The sequence below is a fragment of the Galeopterus variegatus genome, unplaced genomic scaffold, assembly GCF_000696425.1.
Source record: "Galeopterus variegatus unplaced genomic scaffold, G_variegatus-3.0.2 Scaffold3970, whole genome shotgun sequence".
NCBI classification, from domain to species: Eukaryota; Metazoa; Chordata; class Mammalia; order Dermoptera; family Cynocephalidae; genus Galeopterus; species Galeopterus variegatus.
This window is the reverse complement of record NW_007730081.1, coordinates 137,793-159,124: the sequence shown is the minus strand read 5'-3', so window position 1 is coordinate 159,124 and position 21,332 is coordinate 137,793. Positions and strand designations below refer to the sequence as shown.

General features: G+C 41.3%; 2 protein-coding genes across 2 annotated transcripts in view; one reads left to right on the top strand and one right to left on the bottom strand.

Annotated features, from left to right (window-relative positions):
• Positions 1-718: 718 nt before the first annotated feature.
• LOC103601982 (gasdermin-C-like) lies at positions 719-3,139 on the bottom strand. Its single transcript, XM_008586385.1, is given in 6 exon segments — positions 719-988; positions 1,765-1,838; positions 2,301-2,431; positions 2,743-2,797; positions 2,800-2,886; positions 3,115-3,139. Coding segments are annotated over 6 exon segments (642 nt in total).
• Positions 3,140-17,785: 14,646 nt separating this feature from the next.
• Positions 17,786-21,332, top strand: part of LOC103601981 — a 43,847-nt gene continuing 40,300 nt past the window's right edge. Inside the window, exons 1-2 of the mRNA XM_008586384.1 lie at positions 17,786-17,999; positions 18,666-18,849. Of these exons, the coding sequence (XP_008584606.1) occupies positions 17,786-17,999; positions 18,666-18,849 (398 nt within the window). The remainder of the gene's footprint in view (positions 18,000-18,665; positions 18,850-21,332) is intronic.

Here is a 21,332-nt window from a genome sequence, read left to right as displayed (position 1 = left end):
GCTGTCTAGCTGAGAGGTGAGGAGACGGTGGTGGACCAGCTGGATGGTGTAGATGTGGGTTAAGCGGAGGGAGAAGTCAAGGCAAACCCCCAGGCTACCCTACTCAGGTAGCCAGTGGTATTAGCAAATGAAACACAGAGCACATAGTGAGACAGATATGTGACTAAGAAAATGAGATAAAATGTTCATAATTGGGGGATACGGGTGGAAGGACACACACACACACACTGGGAGGGAGGGTAACATTCGATGTGAAACAATTTCAGGCTCACAAAATGTTTCAAGAATGGGGAAAAAAGAACAGTTTTCTATACCCTTCACCCACATTCTCCAATCACTAACACTTTATCACATGGTCTTGGTCACATGTCTGTCTATCATCGATCCAACTTGCTTTTTCATACATTTCAAAGTAAGTTGCTGACATTAGTGCATCTCACCCAAAATAATGCAAAATGCACACTGTTAACTAGAGTCACTATTTGTTTATATTGTTTTAAAGTAAAATGTACATAGCGTGAAATGCTTAAATCTTTAACACACTATTTGATGAGTTTGACAAATGCATAAACCTTTATCCAGATATAGAGTATTCCCATCACCCCAGAACATTCTCTCAAGTCTCTGCTGATCCTTGTCCCTACTCCACCTGGAAAAGCAGAGAGGCCTGGCCCTGTCTCTTCAGCCCCCAACTCTCACAGCATAGACTGGGGTGGGGTCAGGCCTCTCTGGACTGACTGCCCATCAGGGAGGCCTCAGCCAGCTGCTGCAGCAATGACAGGGTCCCATAGAGGGCACACAGGGGCATCTTGGCTTCTAGATCCCAGGTTGACTTGGGGCTGTTCACCTCCATCTTCAGGCCACACTCCTCCAGCAGGCCATAGGTGATGGCCAAACCCTCACCCTGCAGTGGGCTGAGGAGCTTGGGGTTGAGGGTGAAGGGAATGCTCCAGGGGTACTTGAAGCTGGTTTCTAGAATGCTCCTTACCTAGAAGAAGGATGGTCAGATTGTACAGACCAGACTTTGAGATCAGGAAGAGAAAACTTCTGTCCCAACAGTCAGGGGCCATGAAAGGGAATGGAAGGGGCAAGAGCTTTGGGGTCAAGGGGACCAGGAGTCACGTACTGCTCATGTCGTGTGATCAAGTTATTGGAAATCATCGAACATTGGTTTCTTGGCTACGAAGTGGTGATAATAAGCTTATCTTGCAGAAGAGTGGTATTTGGATTTCTATATGCATACGTACATGTGTATGTGTATGTCTTTACACACATACGTATTTATAGATACATATATATGGGGAGAGAAAATCAACAATTTGCCACTGGTAACTGTGTAGCTAGAGCAGGGCTGTTACTCACATCCCCTGAGCTTCCATAGACCTGTGTTCCTAAATGGCTATTGTAGACCTGTTGGGGCCCACTGCAGGGCTGCCATGGAAACTGATACTCCCCTGCCACCAGCAGGCAGACTCCCACCCAGTGGGCACTCTGCAGAGGGAGAACACAGCCAGGGACTTCCCAGTGGCCACACTGGGATCCTGTCTCCCCTCCCAGTGGAAACCTGTCTTTTCTCAGAATCGTTCTTCTTAACCCTGCTTCCCTTACCCTCTTCCCTGGACTGCTGTCTCCTGGGGATTTTTTTAAAAAATTATTTTATGTTTAAAAGTTTATTTTTAATTCTCAGTATACATTGTAATTGATTTTCGTGACCATTTACCCATTCCTTTCCTCCCTTCCCTCTGGCCCCTGGGGATTTCTCACCAGCTCCTGCTGATGGAGCAGGATCCTTTTTCCCATGGACAGGGCCAGCAGATCCTGTTGGGTGTCACTTAGCACTGCGGGAGGGGACATGTGGGGAAAGAACATGAGGGTCCAGAGTTTCGTCTCCCACCATGAATGAGGATACCTGTGAGAGGGGAACTCTGAGGCAGAAGAATAAACGTGTGAGGCTTGAAAGTCAAGGTCTCTGCCCTGGAAAGTCCTTCCTCTGCTCTTGGAATGCCTTCAGGTTGCTAAATAACATGGCGCAGAGGATGGGATTCTGAGGCTGGGGCTGGAAGCATCCATCTCCAATGATATACATGTCTGATGACCAAGGGCTGGTCACTCTCCGGGCTTCTGCATCACTTGGTGAAATACCACACTGAGCTCTCCTGACCCAGGAGAGAGGTGTGACGTGAGGATGAGAGATCACAATATTCAAAGGGCTTTGGAGAAGTGGCATCTAACTCAGGCCATGCAGGGGCTCTGGGGATCAACCTTGTGACTCTTCCACCCTTTCGCCAAATCATTCTTACCTATTAGGGCTTCCAGGAGGTAAAAAATGGGATACTTTTCATTAAAACATAGAGGTTTCAAGTCCTGTTGCAGTTTATTTAGGATGGTGCCACCAGGGCCATCCGAATGACCCAAAGAGTTCAATTTCAGCTATAGGAGATAGGTATTATTGTTAGTAATAATAACAATGTACAATCTGCCTATGTCTTCTGTAACTATAGTTGATAACCGTGGGGTGTGTACGGGCTCTCTACCTCCCCAGGGGATTCCAAGCAGCCTCAGTGTGGGGGGCTGCACCACCCAGCCCAGGTCACTGTGCCTGGGGCTAGAGTTCCCAGTCTTTCTCATTCCCCTGGCATCTCTTTCATTCCTCTTCCCCCTGGTACCTTGGTAGCCATATCTCCTAAACATTCCCGCTTTACAGCTTTGACCAGCCCTAGTCAGCCATGGGGCCCCATCATCATGTCCTTCATGTCCTGCAGAGCCCCTCTGTCTGTGAGCATAGCCAGGGTGGTATGACATCCTGAAAATCCTTTGAGAGCTCGGCCAGTGCCTCCATTTTCTGAGAAACCTCCTCTTATAATTTCTTAAAATCTGCTCTCAAGCCTCAACACCGACCAGAAAATGGTAACAATTCTTTGATTAGAACATCCCTGGGATAAGTCTTTCTCCAACAATATGAGCCAGGCCCATCCATCTCTTTTAGGTACCAAGCAAAAGCGTCTGTGCAGGTGGCATGTTGTCTGCAATTCTTCACCAAGTGCCTCTTCACCATATGGAAGCAAAGTAAAGAACATGATTGGTGCAGTTATAAAACTGCCTTCTTTAGTTTACCTTGTCGGGATGTTCCTAATCGCATAATCATGTGGATGCTTATGATTGTCTGGGATTCAGTTTCACTTCTGTCTAACTTAAGTATTTATCAGAAATGACCCAGGGTGGGTCTGAGTGTGGGGGAGTTTACAACTAATTGATCACAATCAATCACAGATTTCTGTGCTCCTTCTCCACTCCCAGTGCTTCACTTGACTTGCCTTAAAAAAAAAAAAAAAAAAGAGAAATGGTCCAGGTGACGTTTTGTTTATGTTTGCGGTGTAAGCAAGGTTAAGGCTAGTTCGAGGGCTAGTTGGTTTTGTTTGCTCAGGGATTTTTCAGCCCCGCTCTTTATTTTAGTTTTGCTCTAACACTGCCCAGGAGTCTCCTGTGCTCGCACTTCTCCCAATCCTGCCATCTTCCTGGATGGTTTCAAACTTATATAAAGAAATATACTGAGGCCTGAGACTAACATAAAACCAAAATTGAAGTGTTCAAGAGGAGAAAGAGCCCAATAGAGGGAGAGCCATAGAACGTGGTGTCCTGGGGTCCAGGGGGAATGGAGTTCCCAGTTAGTGACCTACACAGTTACTCACTGCAGGGTAAACTGCACTGGCTGAGGTCTGGGATTCTGTCTGTTAACCTCTGTACCTAGACGAGACTCTCTCCTGGATCAAACCTTAGACAGGTTCCTCTGAACCCTCTTCTCACCCTCTACCTCTGGGCTTCTGTGTTTATCACTATGTTACCCAGTTTTAGTAAAAATCCTGTCAAGTGGGTTTAGCCAGAGTCCCCACCCAGAATATCTGATCACGTTCCTCATTCTGCCGCCACCTCCCAGGTGATACTCGATCACCTTGGCTTGCCTGCAGCAAAACTTCTGTTAACAAAAGTTACCCTACCCTCTTATTAATTTTTCATCCACCCCTCTTTAATTTTCCATCCACGCACTTTCCACCCTGCTTCTTGGCAATAAATCCTCACTTTTCCTTGTATTCAGAACTGAGCTCAGTTTTATACCGAGATCTTTTCCCTTCTATTGCAATAGTTCCTGAATAAAATCTAATTTTGCTGCCATGTTAACCTGTCCAGCTCTGGTTTTCTTTGACAGTCCTCAGCACTGCAATCTAGACAATGTGTAGATAAAGCAGACCCAGAACCTGGAAACTGTGGCTGGCAGTAATTTACACTTGCTGACTAACTGACTCAGTGAGGAGAGAACTTCGAGAAGTGTAAATCGTTTTGCATAAAAAAGGGGTGAATAAATGTAGGAGAGAACAGAGTCCAAAAAGCAAAGTGTCTTAAACTTATAAGATCTTTACCAGAGAGGAGAAGTAGGAAAGGGGGAAGACAGAAAAGTGGGAGTGAATTAGAGGGGGGAAAGGGTCCCCGGGAGACCTGAGACTCACATGGAAACCTGTATAAAGTCTAACCTGAAAAGATAACTAATGGAGAATTTTCAAGAAAGTAATGTTCAGTGCAATGACCACCCCTACCCTGGTCTCCCTATGAGTCTTAAGTAAATTTACATCACTCTCTCCTGGTGCCTATGCATTCACGGGATGAAGAGCTTCCCTATAAATGCAAAATACGCAGACTCCTACCTACTGTGAGGTTTGCCATGAGTAATACGTGGGTGCTGTTTACACACCTAGATTCCTTCAAGAAGGCATTTGGAGCTCTTTTTCTCATGCCTTCCAAGATTGCCACCTTCCCAATGAAATGCTGTTCTCAACATAAAAAGAAAGATCAGGGTTTCTTAGGTGCTGCTACATGTTTGATGTCCCATATTTTCCCTTTTATACCCATTTCCTAGGAGGTTGTAGCATGCTTTGAGGTGGGAAACAAGGAAATGTGAAGATGAAGCTCTTTGTTAATTATTATGAGGATCTTGATCCTCAACTTCCTCATTCTAAGCCTAATCAAAAAGTACTCAGTGTTTTTTGGACTCACATAACAGCTAAGTTACTTTTCTCTGACTTCTAGAATACCCAACAGCAGAGCCCTCAGAGTGTTCATACATGGAAGAGTTATACACGTGATTAAAATTTCGTATTTCAAGTCTGTATTAAAGTTTTACTATGCCGTTTATAGAAAGTAAAACTTCATTTTGGTAAATTTTGTCTGGTGATGATATGTTGAAAGTACAGCTGTGCCTGCTGAGGTACATTCCCAATGGAGCACATATCAGATTCCCAAGGTGGAGAAGGGTAGACATGGGAGTTTTAGGAATATTCAAAGAAAGCAAAAGTAAAACAAATGCATTGTGAAATACTGTCAACTGAAATTGATGCTGACATTTTGAGTGTCAGTCCGTGATGTTGCATAGAGAATATAGCCATGGCAATCCTGTTTATACAGGCAGTACACTTACTGTGAGCCCACGGGGAGTAAGTGGAAAGGGTGTGCGTTTTGTGCAAGTTTTTTTGTCCTTTTTACAAATCTCCTTTTTCTTTATCTTTAAAATTGATTGTTGCGGGCCGGCCCGGTGGCGCACTGGATAGTGCGCCGCTTGGGAAGCGCGGCGGCGCTCCCGTCCAAGGGTTCGGATCCCATATACAGACCGGCTCCCGCTCACTGGCTGAGCGAGGTGCGGGTGCAACACCGAGGCTTGCGATCCCGTTGCCGGTCCCCGGTCCGGTACGGGGGCAACACTGAGGGTTGCGATCCGTTGCCGGACACGGAAAAAAGACAAAAGACAAAAAAAAAAAAAAAAATTGATTGTTGCAAGATTGGATTTAAGTAATACTGTATATACATGGTACTTCACACAGAGGAGGTGTTAAGAACATTGATTCTTGTTGTACAGAACTCCGCATGGAGGCAGTTCAGAGGCTCTGCTCAGGACCCTGGTGCTTGGACCCACCCCTCCTCCTGAAGCTACCTTTCTGGTTGTCCCGTGGTTACATTTTACTTTCAGCACATTTACCAGAGGGATGTGAGCCAAATAAGTTGTTCCAGTTATAGCTACTGGGAATCCATGAGTCAGAGACTTGTTCAGCCAGTTTTGTTTATGATAGTAAGTGGGTACGGCTTCCAAAGAACCTTATCTACTCTGATCAGGAGAGCCTACTATATATATGTATAGAATCAAATGCCGTCTGATTTTGTTCCGTAGACTTTTGGCTTGGAACGTCTTGAGAGCTAAGATTCTGTGATCCAGAACTCAGTTTCAGTCCCGGTCTCCTGGAAGAGAAGAGGGCCCTCCATACACTTAATTTTGTAGGATATAGCGGGGAAATTGAGTCACAGACCCATTGGTGGGAAGAAAACAGGGTGGGCAGAATCACATTGATCTGGTCTCTGGATTTGGCACAGATACCAGGAGGTCAGAAGACTGAAAGGGGCCTTACTCGATCGCGCTCTTTCTCTGCTGGACGAAACGATACACAATCTGGTAAGTTCTAACAGGGAGAAGGGAATGCTAATACCTCTTCAAGATCCTGATTTTAATTATTTTGGATAAGTACCCAGAAGTGGGATTGCTGGGTGATATGATAGTTCTATTTTTAATTTTTTGAGAAACCTCCATATTGTTTTTCATAGTGGCTGCACCATTTTGCATTTCTACTAATGGTGTGCAAGTATTCTAATTTTTCCACATCTTCATCAACACTTGTTACCTTTTTTTTTTTTGATATTGGCCTTCATGACAGGTGAGTGGTGATATCTCGTTGTGGTTTTGATTTGCATTGTCCTAATGATTAGTGACATTGAGCATCTTTTTATGTATTTGTTGGCCAATTGCATTTCTCATTTGGAAAAATTTCTCTTCGAGTCTTTAACCCATTTTAAAATAAGGTCATTATTATTATTTTTTGCTATTGAGTTGTAGATTTCCTCTTATATTTTAGAATTTAAACCCTCCTCTCATAAATGGTTTGTAAATATTTTTTCCCATTCTGTAATGTTGTGGTTTAAATGTCTCTTCAACTTCATGTTGGAGTTTAATCCTCAATATGATATTTGAAAGGTGGGGCCTTTGAGAGGTGATTAGATCATGAGGGCCCTGCCTTAATGAATGGATTAAACCATTAATGGATTAATGGATTATCATGGGTGTGGACTGGTGTCTTTACAAGGAGATCATATGAATGTGTTCTTGCTCAGCTCTTCCATGTAAAATCCTGTGTCATCACAGGACTCTGTAGAGAGTCCCCACCAAGGAGAAGTCCCTTACCAGAAGTGCACCTCAACCTTGGACTTCCTGTCCTCAAAAACTGTGAGAAATAAGCTCCATTTCTTTATAAATCACCCAGTTTCAGGTATTTTGTTATCAACAACAGAAAAAGGACTAATACAGGAAATAGATACCAGGAGTGGGGTATGGTTATAACAAATACCAGAAAATGTGGAAGTGGCTTTGGAATTGGATAATGGGAAGATGCTAGAAGAATTTGAAGGAGCAGGCTAGAAAAAGCCTAGATTTTGGTGAGGGCTTAGAAGACAAGAAAACTAGGGAGAGTTTGGAACTTTTTAGAGATTGGTTAAATGGTGGTTACCAGAATACTGATAGAAATATGAACTGTAAAGGCCATTCTGAGAGGTCTCAGATAAAAATGAGGATGAGCTTATTGAAAATTGGAGCAAAGGTCACTCTTACTAAAAATCGGCAAAGAACTTGGTAGAATGGTGTACATGTCTAAGGACCTTATGAAATGTGGAACTTCAGAGTAATGAACTAGGGTATTTGGCAAAAGAAATATATAAGCAGCAAAGCATTCAGGCTATTGTGTGGATACTTTTAACTACACACGATGAAATGAGAGAATAAAAGGATGACTTAAAGATAGACTTTATAATTAGAAGAGAAGTAGAGCATAAAAATTTGCAAAATTCATAGCACATCCATGTGAGGAGGAAAAAGGCATGTTCAGGAGAGAGTGCCAGTGTTGCTTTGAAGTGACCACTGGTTGCTAAATTAAGATTAACACTGATCCAGATGCTATGCAAGAATAGAACAGAAGAAAGACCCCAAAGGCGTATTTGAGGCTGCCCCTGTCATGACAGGCCAGGAGGCTTAGCAAGGCAGAATGGTTTTGAGGGGGGCACCCTCCATGGGTTCGCTTTTCAAGGGTGTCCCAGGTTTCTGCTCCCTGCATGCCAGGACAGCTCTCCTTGGCTGCCCCAGGTGTAGCTAAAATGGCCCCAGGTGTGGCTGGACCTGCTGCTTCAGAAGATACAAGCTGTAGGCTTTGACAACACCCACATGGTGTTAAGTCTGCAGGCTGGCAGAAGACAAGAGCTGTGGAGGCATGGCAGCCACACTCAGATTTCAAAGGATGTATGGAAAAGCCTTGGGGCCAAGGAAGAGACTTGTTACAAGGGTGGAGTCACTGCAGAGAGCCTCCACAAGAGCAAAGCCAAGCAGAAATGTGGGCTTGGAGTTGCAGCACATAACCCCCACCAGGGCCATATTTAGTGGAGCCATGGGAGCAGAACCACCACCAGTACCCCAGAACTGTACAGTTACCAGCTTGCAGTGGAAGCCTTAGAGAACTGAAGGATTGGATGAGCCTGGGAAATCCACAGAGGTGGAGTTGTCCAAGGACTGAAGAGCCCCAACTTCCATGCCAGTGTGAAGAGAATGCTGGACATGGAGACAAGGGAGATTCTTCTTCATCTTTAAGATTTAATGCCTGACCTGTAAGGTTTTGGATTTGCTTGGGACCTGTTACCCCTTTATTTTGGCTTGTTTCTCCTTCTGGGAATGGGAATATTTACCCTGTGCTTGTCCCACCATTATATCTTGGAAGTAGATAAATTGTTTTGATTTCATAGATGAGACTTTGAACTTTGGACTTTTGAGTTGGTCCTAGAACAAGTTAAGATTTTGAAGCTATGGAGATGTAATACATGTATTTGTATGTAAGGACTTGAGCTTTGGATGGCTGGGGGTGAAATGTTATGGTCTGAATGTCCTCCCAAGTTCATGTTGGAGCTTAATCTCAAATATATTTGGAAGGCGGGACCTTTAGGAGGTGATTGGATCATGAGGACTCTACCCTCGTAAATGGATGAAGCTTTAATGGGTTAGTGGATTAATGGATCCCCACGGTGTGGACTGGTGGCTTTATAAGGAAAACTTCATGTGCTATCGCTCAGTCCTTGCCATGTGATACCCTGAGTCATTTCAGGACCCTGTAGAGAGTCCCTGCTAAGAAGGAGGTCCTCACCAGAAGTGCATCTCAACTTTGGATTTCCCACCCTCCAAAACTGGAATAAACAAATTCCATTTCTTTATAAATTATCCAATTTCAGATACTCTGTTATCAGCAACAGAAAACAGACTAGTACACAGAGGTTACTTTTTCACTTTGTTGATTGTTTTCTTTTAATGTGCTGTTGAATTTCGTTTGATAGTATTTTGTCGAGTATTTTCACATCTATATTCATCAGGAACATTGCCGATAGTATTTTTTTCTCATGGTGTGTTTGTTTGGCTTTGGTGTCAGGATAATGCTGGCCTCATAAAATGAGTTTGGAAGTTTTTTCTCCTATTCAAGTTTTTGGAAGATTTTGAGAAAGATTGGTATTAATTTTTCTTTGTTGAGAGATTTTTGATTACTGATTCAATCTTCATACCAATTATATGTGGCTGTAACATTTTATATTCTTACCAGCAATAAATGGGAATTCCATTTGCTCTATATTCTTGCCAGCATTTGGTGTTATCAGAGTTTTGAATTTTGCTATTCTAATAGGTGTGAGTAGTATCTCATTGTTGTTTTAATTTGCAATACCCTAATGATGTATGAAGTTGAGCATCTTTAATATGCTTATTTTTTATTTGTATATGTTTTGGGTGAGGTGTCTGTTCAGGTCTTTTGCCTATTTTAGAATTTTTAAATTGTCTGGTTGTCTCTCCCTTTTGTACACTCCTTGTCTGGTTTCAGTCTCAAGTTTGCAAAAGCCTCATAAAATTATTTGAGGAATATCTCTCCTTTTTCTGGTAACAGTTACTTGGGTATTTGATAGAGTTCATCTGTAGAACTTCCTGGGGCTAATTGAAGATTTATTTTGGTGTATATTTTGTAACTATTGATTCAATGTCTTTAATAGTTAGAGTTTTTTTCAGATTAACCATTTATTTTAAGTATGTTTGTATCAAATTATATTTTTTCTAGGATATTGTTCAATCCATGTCAATATTCATGTTTGTTGGCAGAAGTTTACACTTTGTTGTTTCTCTAATTATGTTCCCTTTTTAGTTCCTAAATCTGTTCATTTGTACATTTTTTTCCCTCTCTCTCTTTTTTTTTTTGAATCTGTCTTGTTAAATGTTTGTCTATTTTATTTGCCTTTTCCTAAAACCAGCTTTGGGATTTGTTGATCTTCACTAGCATATTTTTCTCTTCTATTTTATTAAATTGTATTCTTAACTTTACTATTTCCTTTATGGTACTTTTTGATCTGCTTTATAGTTCTTTTACTAATTACCTGGTTTAAATACTTAATTTGTTCATTTCCAGACATTCTTTTTTTTCTGGTAAAAACATTTAAAGCTCCAAATATATCTCTAAATATCATATTAACTATATTCCAGAAATTTTTATTTGTAACTGTATTAGTCCATCTCTGTTGTTTATAATGTAAATACCTGAAACTGGGTGATTTAAAAAGAAAATGAAGTTTTATTTCTTACAGTTTTGGAGGCTGGGAAGTCCAAAGTCCAGGGAACACATCTGGTTAAGGCCTTCCTTGGTGGTGGCTTTAGTGACACAGGTATCACATTGTGAGATGGTGGGCGCAGAGAGAGGGACTCTCACTTGCTCTCCTTTTAAAGTTCTCAGAACCACACCCCTGACCATCATTATTAACCCATTCACTACAGTGTAGACCTACAGTTCAATCACCTCTTCAAGGCCCGACCTTTCAATTTCCATAATAGGATTTCCTGCCCTCTTTACACTGTTACAGAGTGGACATAGTTTTGGGGGAACATCAACACACAGCATCCCACCCCTGACCCCCAAAACTCATGTCCTTTCACATACAAATACATTCATTGCATCCCCATAGCCCCAAAGTCTTAACTTGTCTCAACTCAAAAGTCCAAAGTCTCAAGGTCCCATCTGTGAAATCAAAACAAGTTATCTAATTCCAAGATACAATGGTAGAACAAGTGTAGGGTATATATTTCTATTCAAAAAGGGAGAAATAGGCCAAAAGAAAGGGGTAACAGGTCCTAAGAAAGTCTGAAACCCAGCAGGATAGGTATTAAATCTCAAAGCTGGTAGATCATGTACCTTGACTCCATGTTCAATGTCCTGTGCACACTGAAGTGGGGTTTGGGTCCCCAAGTTCTCAGACAGCTCCACTTCTGCGGCTTTTCTGGTCCCCAGCCATGCTCTTGCAGGCTGGTGTTGCATGCTGGTAGCTCCACAGGTCTGGGGTCTCTTTGGCAGTCCCACTCTCACAGCTCCACTAGGCATGGCACTGTTGGTTTTTTTCTGCTGAAACTCTGACTCTACATTTCCACTTGGCATTCCTCTAGCAAAGGCTCTATGTGGTGACTCTGCCCCTGTGACAGATCTGTTCCTGGGCCCCCAGGCTTTTCCCTACATCCTTTGAAATTGGGGTGGAAGCTCCCAAGCCTCCACAGCTCTGGCATTCTGGGAGCCTGCAAACTTAACACTACATGAATGCTGCCAAGGCTTCTGGCTTGTATTTTCCAAAGCCATGGGTCCAGCCACACCTGGAGCCAATTTAGCTACAATGTGGAGCATCCAAAGCAGTTGGGGTGCTGGTGTGGAGAGCAGCATCCTGAGCTGGGCCTGGGCAGTGAGCCCATGGAGGGCATCACCAGTCTGTTCCCTGAGACCATTCTGTCTCTGTAGGCCCCTGGACCTGTAATGGAAGATGCAGCCTCCAAGATCTCTAAAATGCCTTTGATGTGTTTCTTCCCTTTTTTTGATAGTCCCTTTTTTTCTGTGCTAATCTCCTTAGCAAATGGTTGCTGGGCTGCACCATTGCATTTTTCCTCCTGAAAATGTTCTCTGTCTCTCTACCACATGGCCGGCCTGCAAATTTTCCAAATCTTTATGCTCTGCTTCCTTTTTAACTATAAATTTTGGATTTACCTCATGCCTTTTCTGCCATAACTCAGCATAGGCTTTTGCAAGTAGCCATGCATCTTGCTTAATGCTTTGTTGCTTAGAAATTTCTTGCACCAAACACCCTGGTTCAGCACCTTGAAGTTTCACATTCCATAAAACTTTTGGGCATGAACAGAATGCAGCCTAGTGCCTTGCCAGTTCATAGTAAGGATGATCTTTGCCCCAGTTTCTAATAAACTCCTTCTTATTTCTTTCTGAGTCCTCCTTAGAATTGTCTTTACAGTCCATATTTCCATAAGCATTCTGTTCACCACCATTTAACCAGTCTCTAAAACATTGCAAACTCTCCTTGGTTTTTGTGTCTTCTAAACTTCCTCCAGCAGCTAGGCTTTTTCTAACCTTCCCCTCCAAATTCTTCCAGCTTCTTCTGCCCATTACCCAGTTCCAAAGCCACTTCTACATTTTTAAGCATCTGTTGAAAGCAACACCCCATTCCAGGTACCAATTTTCTGTATTAGTCCATTTCTATGATTTATAAATCACCTGAAATTGGGTGATTTGTAAAGAAAATGAAATTTATTGCTTACAATTTTGGAGGCTGGGAAGTTCAAAGTCCAGGAAACACATCTGGTTAAAGCCTTCCTTGGTGGTGGCTTCAGCAACAAAGGGTATCACATCTTGAGATGGGAGAAGCAGGGAGAGACTCTTACTTTCTCTCCTTTTAAAGCCCTCAGAACCACACCCCTGAGCACCATTATTAATCCATTCACTAGAGCATGGTCCTACAGTCCATTCACCCCTTCAAGACCCCAGTTTTGAATTACCATAATAGGATTTCCCACCATCTTTACACTGTGTCACAGTGGGGTCTAAGTTTTTGGGGGACATCAATCCATAGCAGTAACATTCACATTGTCATTTCTTTTTTAATTTGTGTTATTTAGATGTGTAATTAAAAAAAAAATTCCAACACATCTTGGGGTTTAAATTATATTTTTATTAAAATTAAAAATGTAATGGCATGTGATAACAATGCAATCTGAATGATACTAATTCTTGATATTTGTAGAGCCTTGCTTTATGACATGTTCTGTTTTGTGAATACTCACTCCCTGTGTGTGGATAGAAAGAGTAGCCTATTCATAAGGAGCATGCAGTTTTATATATGCCCATTAGTCAGGTTTGATAATTACATTGTTCATATCTTCTATATCTTTATAATTTTTTATGCTTAATTGATCAATTATTGAGCTGTCTCTAACAATTTTTATTCATATGTTTTAAGGCTACTTTATTAGATTCATCCATATTTTGAGTTAGTATATGTTCTTGTTATTATAAAGTGATCCTATTTTACCCTACTTGAAATCTATTTTGTTTGATATTAATATGTATATACCTTTAATATATTGGTAAGCATTTGCCTGGTTTGTCTTTTTTTTCATTCTTTTAATTTCACCTTTCTAATATTAGTGTTGTAAATGTGTCTTTTTTCTAAAGAGCATATTTCTAGATTTTGTTTTTAAAATCTAATCTGACAACCTTCAGATTAAGTGATTCTTCAGTGAGAAAAAATTGATCCATTTATATTTACTGTATTTCTTGTATATTTTTATTGACTTGCATCATTTCAATTTGAGTTTTCTACTTTCTCTGCCTTTTCTGTGCTTTCTTTCCCCTCTTTTTCTGTCTTGTATTAGATTAGTCATATCTTCTTTACTCTTTCCCCTTCTCTACTGATCTGAAAGTTAGATACCCAATTTCTAATTTACTTCTATTTATTTAGTGCTTATTATAATATTTTTAACATGCATACTTGATTTAACAAAATCTAAAATCAGTATTTCTACTTCCCTGCCAAAAATACAAAGTTGTTTTAACATTTTAATTCTAATTTTCCTTCCCCTATCGTCCATATTATTGTAAAGTAGAATTTGGTTCACCTTGTTTTGTACTGCCAATACTTAATACAAATATAATTGTCATGTGGATGGAATTCTTGTTTAGATCTACACATGCAATTACTGATTATTTGTCTGCCTTTCTTCTTGGATTTCACAACTAAACTTATACCTTAAATCTTATTCTAACCTAACTACATTGCTGTCTTCAAAGAGAGCCAGTTGGTGGTATTTTTTCATTTTTTTAAATCTAGAAAATGTCTTTTCTTGTCTTAATTTTGGTGTGATAGTTTAGCTGAACTAAGACCTTTTTGGTGGAGAGTTATTTTTGCCTTGCACACAAAAGATTAGTCCATTTTCTTCTGGGGTTTATTATTGCAGTTGAAAATTCTACTTTTTATATAATAATTATTTCTTTATAGATGATCCAACTTCTGTTTATGGAGGCTTTTAAGATCTTCTTGTCTTTGCTATTACAGTCTCACTCATGTTTAATTTTATTTATCATGTTCAAGATTCATTGTGCTTCCTGTATCTGAACATTCATGTTTTCCAAATCTGGAAAATACTGTCATTATATCTTGACTATTGCCTTTCTCCCATTCTTTCCATTCTCTCCATATCTGTTACTCATCGTCTTACTAGCCTCATTTATGGTGAATTTCTTTCTCATGTGTCTTGTGTTATTGGATTGTTAGATTGTCTTACACAGGGCTTCATCTGTGGGGCTCATGTGGGGCCTATATTGAGTGTGTTTTGCTTCAAAGAAATTTCACATTTGCATTTGCCAGGATTTCTACCAACCAGAGACACATTTTTATATCAATTACTCCCCTGTTTAAAATTCTGTATTCGTTGAGCTTTGTTTTGCTGTTAGTATAAAGACCAAAGACCCCAAATAACCTATAAAGAACAGCATGGTCTGGGTGCTACCTACTTCTTGAGCCTCACCTCCCAGCTTCCTGTCACTCACTTTACTCCAGCCATGCTGACTCTGTTTCTGGAATGGAACAAACTGTCTCCCATCACAAGGCCTTTCTTCATGCTGTTCCTTTTGCCCAGGATCCTCTCCCTCCCCTCTCATTTTAGCTAACTTCTTTGTGTTCTAAAATCTCAGTTCAATAATCACTTTCTTTTTTTTAATTGCTGTTTAATTTTATTAATTGTTTTACATTCTAGGATGTTGTTGTGTAGTGGTTGGGAGGGAGGGGGAGAGGGGAAAGGGGAAGGAAATGTGATGGAAGAAGGAGGAAGGAGGACGGGCAGGATTGAAGCCTGTGGCATGCCACTCATTCCTACAGGGGACACCAAGGGGCTTCCAGCGGTGGCTTAGTCATTGCTGGGCTGGGTGCAGATGTCAGTGGGGTGTGGCAAAAGCCCTTGTCCCCCACCACTCCAGCTCAGGAACTCAGGGCCCTTGTTGTTGTGGCTTGGTGGTCATTTCTGGGTTGGTTGTATGTGTTGGGGGGGCATGGCTGAGGACCTCGGCCCCCCATCACCCTGGCTTGGGAGAGCCCAAGGCACTTCCTATGGCAGCTTGGTGGTCATTGCTGGGCTGACTGTGCACATTGGGGGGGCATGGCTGAGGCCCACAGCCCCCCAGTGCCCTGGCTTGGGAGAGCCCGGGGCGCTTCCTGTGGCAGTTTGGTGGTTGTTGCTGGGGTGGTTGCACATGTTATGGAGGTGTGGCTGTGGCCTTTGTTTCCCCCCTCGGAACTGGTTGCAGGTGTCAGGGGACATTGCTGAGGCCTCTGGCCCTCCCCCTTTTCTGGCTTGGTAGCCCAGGGGACTTCTGGTCCTTCTAGGTGTTATAGGCATTCTTTGGTAAATGAGACCTTTACTAGTTAATATCAAACTTTGTCTCTGGTTGTGGGTACTTCGTTTTTCCTTTCAGTTCTGTGTTGGATTATTTGCTGTTCCCACCACTTAAACTCTGCACTGGAACTAATTGTTGTCGTTTGCTTACTACTAAAATGGGGGAACTTCCTGTGGGAAACAGTACTTGAGCTCTGTGGTTGAGCTGAATTACTGCTTTGCTGCTGATTCCCTGGGGAAGGCTTTTTGTGAAGCTCGGGTTTTTTTTTTTTTTTTAAGATGACCAGTAAGGGGATCTTAACCCTTGACTTGGCGTTGTTAGCACCACGCTCTCCCAAGTGAGCTAACTGGCCATCCCTGTATAGGGATCCAAACCTGCGGCCTTGGTGTTATCAGCGCCACACTCTCCCAAGTGAGCCACAGGCCAGCCCCAAGTGCAGCTCAGGTTTTAATGGTTGACTTTATAGGTACTTCCAGGTCTAGTGAAATCTGGTGCACCTGGGTTGTGTAGAAACTCTGGTCTGGGCCTGAGTCTTTTCATCAAACTGAACCCCATGCAGTTCTGTATTCCTCACCAGTCTCCTCTGAGTGGTCCTTTGCTGATTGGGGTGCAGATCAGCTGTACTTGCTGTGCCCAGTGTTCTCCTGCTGGGTCTGTCTCCCTGACTGCCTGACTGCAATCACTTCCCATGGGACAGGCCATTTGCTGGTCCGTTGTAATGACTCACCGGCCTCTGAGTGGCTCCTTATTTTCAGTTGTTGTGGCTCCTCAGTCCTATGCGGGTCCATGGGAACCCTAATATTGGTATTGCTGGCCTGGAGGCCATGAAGGCCCACTTCTCCCCTGCTGCCTCCAAGCAACTTGATCTGAAGGGCACAACTGTGGCTTTTGCCAGTACCTGCTCCTTGCACTCAGCAGCTACAGCCTGAAAGCAGCTGGGGCTTCAAATGGTCAGAATAGTTTTTTCTTTCTCTCATCATGGCTTTTCCCACCTTCATGCACTCTGTAGGTCTCTCCTCCTCTTCCCTTGAGTTCTAGCAGCCCCAGCTTGGCTGTCATTGCTTTTTTATAGTTGTAAATTGGTTGATTTGTGGGAGAGAGTGACGCTGGGGACCGTCTATTCTGCCATCTTGACCAGAAGTCTCCCACTCATCACTTTTTAAAGAAAGACTTCCCTGACCTATCAACTGGCCCTGATCAGAAAAACAAAATCTTTCTACCATAGGTATTGAGAGCATCGTGTACCTTTCATTTATGGCGTCAATTATGATTTATAACTGTGCATATATTTATTAGTGAGATCATTTGGTAAATATTTTTCTTTATCACTATGCTGTAATCCCTGAGAGACCAGAGACCATTCCTATTTTGCTTACCATAGTATTGCTAATTCCTAGGACAGGGTCTAGCATCTAACAGAAGCTATTTAAAAGTTTGCTGAATGAGTGAGTGATTAAGTGAATAAACAAATCAATTAACAAAGAATTAATGTCACTGGGAATCATAGCTATCCTCTTAAGCATTGCTACTTTGTTTGTTCTACTGGGGCTGGTGGAGACCCTGGGTTTGCTGAAATTAAAAGAGCTTAAAAGCAGCATAAAAGCCTTTTCCACCTCCCTGTCCTTTAGAGCATCCCTAGGTTGGAGAAGAGGGAGACTCAGGCTTTCCTACTCCAGCCCGAAGGAGCAATGAATTTCACAGCAGTGCTTCCCACAGAAGCCCACACTGTTTTTAGAACAACAAAACTGAGAGAGTTATGATGTAAGTTATCAAAGTTATTCTAAATTCAGACTTGATAACCTCATATATCTGTCCTTTCCTTTAGGAAAAATATCAGGGCTTAGTGTAAGTTTCACCACTTTCTTCTCCTCGCAACTGAGCTTTGTGCTCCTCCTCTCTCATCTGCTTCTAGCAACATGCCCTCCATGTTTGAGCGTATTACTAAGAAGATAGTCAAAGAGCTTGGAGACAAGGACATGAGTCCTGTCAAATCCCTGCTGAGTGCCACCAAATTCCGTGAGTTTGATATATTACGCAGGAAGAAATCTCTCTCATTGTTTTGGGAACAACCTGACATTCCAGCTGAATTCTCCCTCAAGGACATCCTGGAGTCAAGTCCTTCAGTCCCAGGTATGGTCAGCCAGGGGCTAAGGAGGAGGGAGGGAAAAACAAGGTGCTCAGATACCCGTGGCACAGCATCCAAGAATCCCTGGGGCACCTGGAAGGTAGATCTCAGGATCCACCTTGCTTTTAGGCAAGGGGCAGGAACTAACATTATTTGAGAATCTACTAATTATCTGAACCCCCAAATTTACTAGGTCACATTGTGCTTACATCAGTCTCTCGAGGTGGAGATATTGCCATTTGACATGAGTAAAGTGAAGTTCATAATAATTCAGTCCCAGTTGCACACCTGGGAACTGGTAGAACTAGGATCCAAACCTAGGTCTATCTGCCAGTGAGGTGCCTCCTAGGGCTGGGTGCTGTGCCTGCTGCAGAGGACACACTGTGCCTGGAAAGACGATCCTGAAGGTCTCCTGGATACTGTTCAAGTGATGCTCCCATTTCTCAGGGTTATGATTTTACTTCTGTCATGCAATGCCTGGGTGGATTCAAACATTTGCCCTTTGTAGTAATTTTACTTTTCAAACATTAATTGATTAGTTACCTTCTTGACTGAGAGATTTAAATGAGTGGGGTGGTTGGGATAAATTGGCCTTGTTTTTTCCATTTCCCACACCATCTGTTGCTGAGTGAATTATTGGCTAATCCTATGGTCACATTTTCTCTCCACAGATACTGTTGTGACAGGACCATTTTCCTTTGGTGTCACGATGGTCCAGAAGCAGAAGGCTGGTGTGGATGTGAAAGCTGTTGTGCAACTGAGTGCATCTAGGGTGGCTAGTCAGTTCTGTGAATCTTTTCTTGAGATTCAGACTGTTAGAATCCCACCCCAAACCCTAGAGGACCTTCAACAGAGGTGAGGCCAGGGGAGAGGAAGGAGACGGATGGGTCATCAGGGGTTCTCTCATTGTAGGCAAAGAGGCATCTAGCAGGCTGTGTTGCTGGGATCGAAATAAAAGATGATGACATCCCAGATTTTGCTACTCTTCTCGGGCATTTATTTCATTCTTCATTCAAGTAATATTTATTAGTCACCTAATAAATACTTACCAGAGCAGTAATTATGTTACTGTGCCATTATGTGCTGGGGATAGAATAACAACAACACAGATAAAAATTCCTGTCCTAAACCAGCTTATATTTAGTGGAGACAGGGAATGGGCAGGAAGTGAGGAAATAAGCAATAAAAAATAAATTAACACTATTAATTTAAATGAGACAAAGATGCTAAAACTCTTTGTTTAAATAATGTATATGGCAGTATCTTGGGATTTATATTTTTAGTATTTTTTTCCACTCAGATCTATTTAGGTGTAATTGAAAAATAAAATTATATAAGTTCAATGTATAGAATGTGATGTTTTTATATACATACGTATTGTGAAAAGATGACCACAGTCAAGTCTGTTAACACATCTATAACTTCATCTAGTAACATTTTCTTTTTGATGATAACATTTAATATCTATTCTGTTAGCAAACTTCAAGTACACAATACACCTTTGTTAACCATAGTCACCATACTATACATTAGATCTCTAGAACTTATTTATCTGTAATGGAATCTTTGTACCTTTGACTAGCATGTCACCATTTGCTGCACTCCCAGCCCCTTGAAACTATCATTTTGCTCTCTGTTTCTGAGTTTGACTTTTTTAGATTCCGGATATGTGAGTATTTGTCTTTCTCTGTCTGACTTACTTTACTTAGCTCTCAAGTTTTATCTGTGCTGTCACAAATGGCAGGATTCCCTTTTATTTATTTATTTTTTACTTTTGCAAAACTTAAAAAAATTTATTTATTTGTTTTAATTGACACACTGTAATTGTACACACTTATAGGGTACAATCTGAAGTTTGATACATGTATATGTTGCACAATGATCAGGCCATGGTAGTTAATATATTCATCACTTCATGCATTTGTCATTTCTTTGTGGCAAAAACAAAAGCCTCTCCTCTATCTATCATGTAATATACAAAACTTAACTGTTACCCATAGTCACCCTACTGTGCAATAGAACACCAAAACTTATTCCTCCTGTCTAATTATAATTTTGCATCCATTGTCCAACCTCTCCCTATTTTCTCTTCCCCCTTCTCTCCCCAGTCTCTGGTAACCACTGTTCAATTCTCTGTCTCTATAATACCACCTTTAAAAAAAAACATTCCACATATGATTAAGATCAAGTGGTATTTGTCTTTCTGTTCTTTGCTTACTTCACTTAACATAATGTCTTCTAAGTCCATCCATGTTGCTGCAAATGACAGGATTTCATTCCTTTTTTATGGCTGAATAATATTCTATTGCATATCTATACCACAATTCTTTTCCCCATTCATCTGTCAGCTGGCATGTAGGTTGTTTCCATGTCTTGGTTATTGTGAATAATGCTGCAATGAACATGGAAATGCATAGATCTCTTTGAGCTACTAATTTTGTTTCCATTGTATGTGTATTCAGAAGTGGGATTGCTATATAATGCGATGGCTTTATTTTTAATTGTTTGAGAAACCAACATACTGTTTTCCATAATGGCTATAGCAATTATATTCCCACCAACAACGTACAATGTTCCTTTTAATCCACATCCCAGGCAACACTTATCTGTTCTCTTTTTTATAATTGCCTTCTTAACCAGTGCAGGGTGGTTTTGATTTGCATTTCCCTGATGAGTGATGTTGAACCAATTTTCTTGTGCTGTTGCCCATTCATATGTCTTCTGTGGGGAAATGTCTATTCAGGTCCTTTGCCCATTTTTAATCAGATTATTTACTTATTAATTTTGCTATTGAATTGTATGAGTTCCCTATGTATTTTGGATATTAACCCTTTATCAGATATATGGTTTGCAAATACTTTCTCCTATTCTGTATGTTGCCTTTTCACTTTGTTGATTGTTTTCTTTGATATGCGAAAGCTTTTTAGTTTGATGTAGTCCCACTTATTTTTGCTTTTGTTCCTCATGTTTTTGGTGTCATATCCAAAAAATTGTTTCTAAGACCAACATCAAGACATTTTCCCCTGTGTTTTTTTCTAGGAGCTTTAAGATTTCAGATCTTACATTTTAGTCTTTAATTCATTTTGTGTTAATTTTTGTGTATGGTGTAAGATAGGGTACAATTTTGCACATGAATAACTAGTTTTCCCACCACCACTTTTTGGAAGAGATTATCCTTTTTTTCCATTCTATATTCAAATATTAGTTGACTTTATATGTATGGGTTTATTTCTGGGCTGTCTATTTGATTCCATTGTTCTGTCTGTTTGTATGCCAGTACTATAACGTTTTGAATACTATAACTTTGTAATATAGTTTGAAATGAGGAAGTGTGATGT